Genomic DNA, 2551 nt, shown 5'->3' on the forward strand with positions numbered 1-2551 from the left:
GTTGGCGAGGTGAATTTTTACCTTTGGCCAGGGAGCAGGAAGGCAGCTGGGCAGGAGAACGGAGAAGCTGTGAGCTTCCTCCCCATCCTTTGGAAAGGTCTCGCAGTAACCCCCAAATGATCCCTCATCTGAACTGGCCCCTGGAGTTGGCAGCAGGCACTGAACCTAGCGCTCGAGCTTGGTACAGATTGCTGCCTTGCTCTTCTGGTCATGTGTCTGAACTAGCACGAAGCACCCTTGTGATTGATAACAGGCGGGCTGTGACCCTAGGTCAGTCCTGCGCTCAGCACTGCTCTGCTCAATGCCTGCACTAACCCGGCTGCTAGCCGCAGAACCCCAGTCCTCGTGTGAAAAAGCTGCGGGTCTTCCAGCTTGTGCAGAACACCCCACAGTGCATCTCCCTGTCCTGGAGCAATGGCATTGTGCTTTGCTCATGTGCCACCGAGCCCACTGCTGGCAAAGCCAGACCCTTCCCCCAGTACAAACCCTGTTCACACCGGGACAGCTAATCCCAGTTTGCAAGTGGGATGAGCCATCCTGGTGCACAGGGTTTTGCACAAATATTTTATATCCCGGAGCTGGTAAAACCTTAATCTGGGAAGTGTCTGCCCAGGCCCCTGATGAGGGGTAGCCCTGTCCTGGCAGCAGGCTATCTTGGTCAGTCTTTGAAACAGTTCACATGCTGTTGCCCTGCTCTGCAACCCAGTTCTCTGGGGATGTGCGGTGCACTGATGATGCCTAGCTCAGCACTGCTCCAGTCTGGCACTTGGAGAGCAATGGGTGAATGACATGCTTTGGAAGGGTGTCCTGCCATTAGCTACCTGCTGGCGCCGTCTCCCACTGTGTGTTCCCAGCCCCATTACAACACATATGCACAGGTGTACGTGCCATTGCCAGCTCGAGGGGTGTGTGTGTGTGCATCAGGGTGGTGCATACCTGGAGAATGCTGCTTCCTACCTCACCCCGACTTTTGTATCCCCATCCTTGCCCAGCCCTTTGACCATGTTTGACCCTAGCGTGGATTTCAAGTTGGATGAGACGATGGATGAAGCGAGGCACATTGAGGAGCTTTTACAGTGGCCAGTTGACAATCAGTGGATCCCTCATGCCCAGTCGTGACATATGACAGGCCTTTGGCCCATGGGGATGAACCTTGTTGGGGATAGGGAGAGCTTCTGGGCATAAGCTGCATCATCCTTAACATAGTTTCTCATGCTAATGGTGGTTTGTCTGTGATGCCCCGGTCCCCTCCTGGCTCCAACCAGACACCATCTCCTCACACCACACCTTGCAGCTGGCTATGGTTAGAGTTCACCCCAATTCCCTGTCCTGAAACTGGTCTGGCAGCCCCATAGCACTGCAAGGCAAGGGCTCTGGACTCTCTCTCCTTCCCTCGGTACTTGTCTGCAATCAGTCTCAGCGAGTGAGAAGTGACAGGGGTAGAAGTAAAGAAGTGTCAAGCCCAGGTTGGCCTAAACTCCAGTGCTGGGCAGGCACCCATAGGGGCTACAGGGTCCTGCCCAACTAGGGGTGGGGACCAGTGCAACTCTGCTTCCTCTCTTTCCTCCCCCCCCTCACAGCACACAGGCCTTGTACCCCCCATAACAGAGGTGGACGCTCTCCTCCCATTACCCAGAGCCTTTGGGTAGCTCGTAGCCACACTTCTTTTTGAGGACCAGGAAATCAAGTATATTTGTTTAAAAATAAAGGCATGATAACTCCACCACCCAGGCTGCTCATGGAAGCGTGCGGGGATCCTGACTTCCTGACCTCAGCACAACAGGCTTTAGCCAGACAAAGACAGTCTACTCAAGGCTGAGCCTGATGTTGTTATACAGCCCCTAAGCAAGCGTGCAGCTCCCTCCCCAACAGCCAGGCTTGTGGAACACCCCAACCCAGACCAAGAGCAGTCTCCTATGGCCAGACACCCAGGTGCACAAGCACCTCACCAGGCAGTGCTGTTGTGCCCATGGCACAGCTGGGGCACAGAGACATGGAAATATAAAGGGATGTGACCAGGATCACACAGGAAGTCCCTAGCAGAGCCAGGTCCAGGTGCCAGCTAGGGACATGGGGCCAGAACCCCATCCTCATCAATAAATTAAGTGACTGCAGCATTGATGCCTGCACAGTTGAATGGGTAAAAAATTGGCTGATAGGGCGCACCCAGAGAGTAGGGGTGGATGGGTTGTACTCATCCTGGCGAGATGTGAGCAGTGGGGTACCCCAGGGCTCAGTCCTTGGGCCCGCACTGTTTAACGTCTTCATCAGCGACTTGGACGAGGGGATGGAAAGCACGCTGTCCAAGTTTGCTGATGACACTAAGATGTGGGGCAAGGAGGACACACTTGAAGGGAGAGAGAGGCTGCAACTAGATTTAGACAGACTACAAAAGTGGGCAGACAAGAATAGGATGGGGTTCAGCGTAGACAAATGCAGGGTGCTGCACCTTGGGAGAAGGAATCCACAGCATACATACAGGCTGGGGAGTTCCCTTCTTGAAAGCACAGAGGTGGAAAGGGATCTTGGAGTCATTATTGACTCCAAGATG

General features: G+C 54.2%; 1 protein-coding gene across 1 annotated transcript in view; it reads left to right on the top strand.

Annotated features, from left to right (window-relative positions):
* The window catches only part of LOC102370479 (signal transducer and activator of transcription 5B-like), a 6936-nt gene extending 5817 nt beyond the window's left edge, over positions 1–1119 (top strand). The window contains exon 5 of the mRNA XM_025207275.1: positions 925–1119. Coding sequence (XP_025063060.1) covers positions 925–1119 — 195 coding nt within the window. The remainder of the gene's footprint in view (positions 1–924) is intronic.
* Positions 1120–2551: the final 1432 nt, after the last annotated feature.

The sequence above is a fragment of the Alligator sinensis genome, unplaced genomic scaffold (genome assembly GCF_000455745.1).
Source record: "Alligator sinensis unplaced genomic scaffold, ASM45574v1 scaffold919_1, whole genome shotgun sequence".
Classification (NCBI taxonomy): Eukaryota; Metazoa; Chordata; order Crocodylia; family Alligatoridae; genus Alligator; species Alligator sinensis.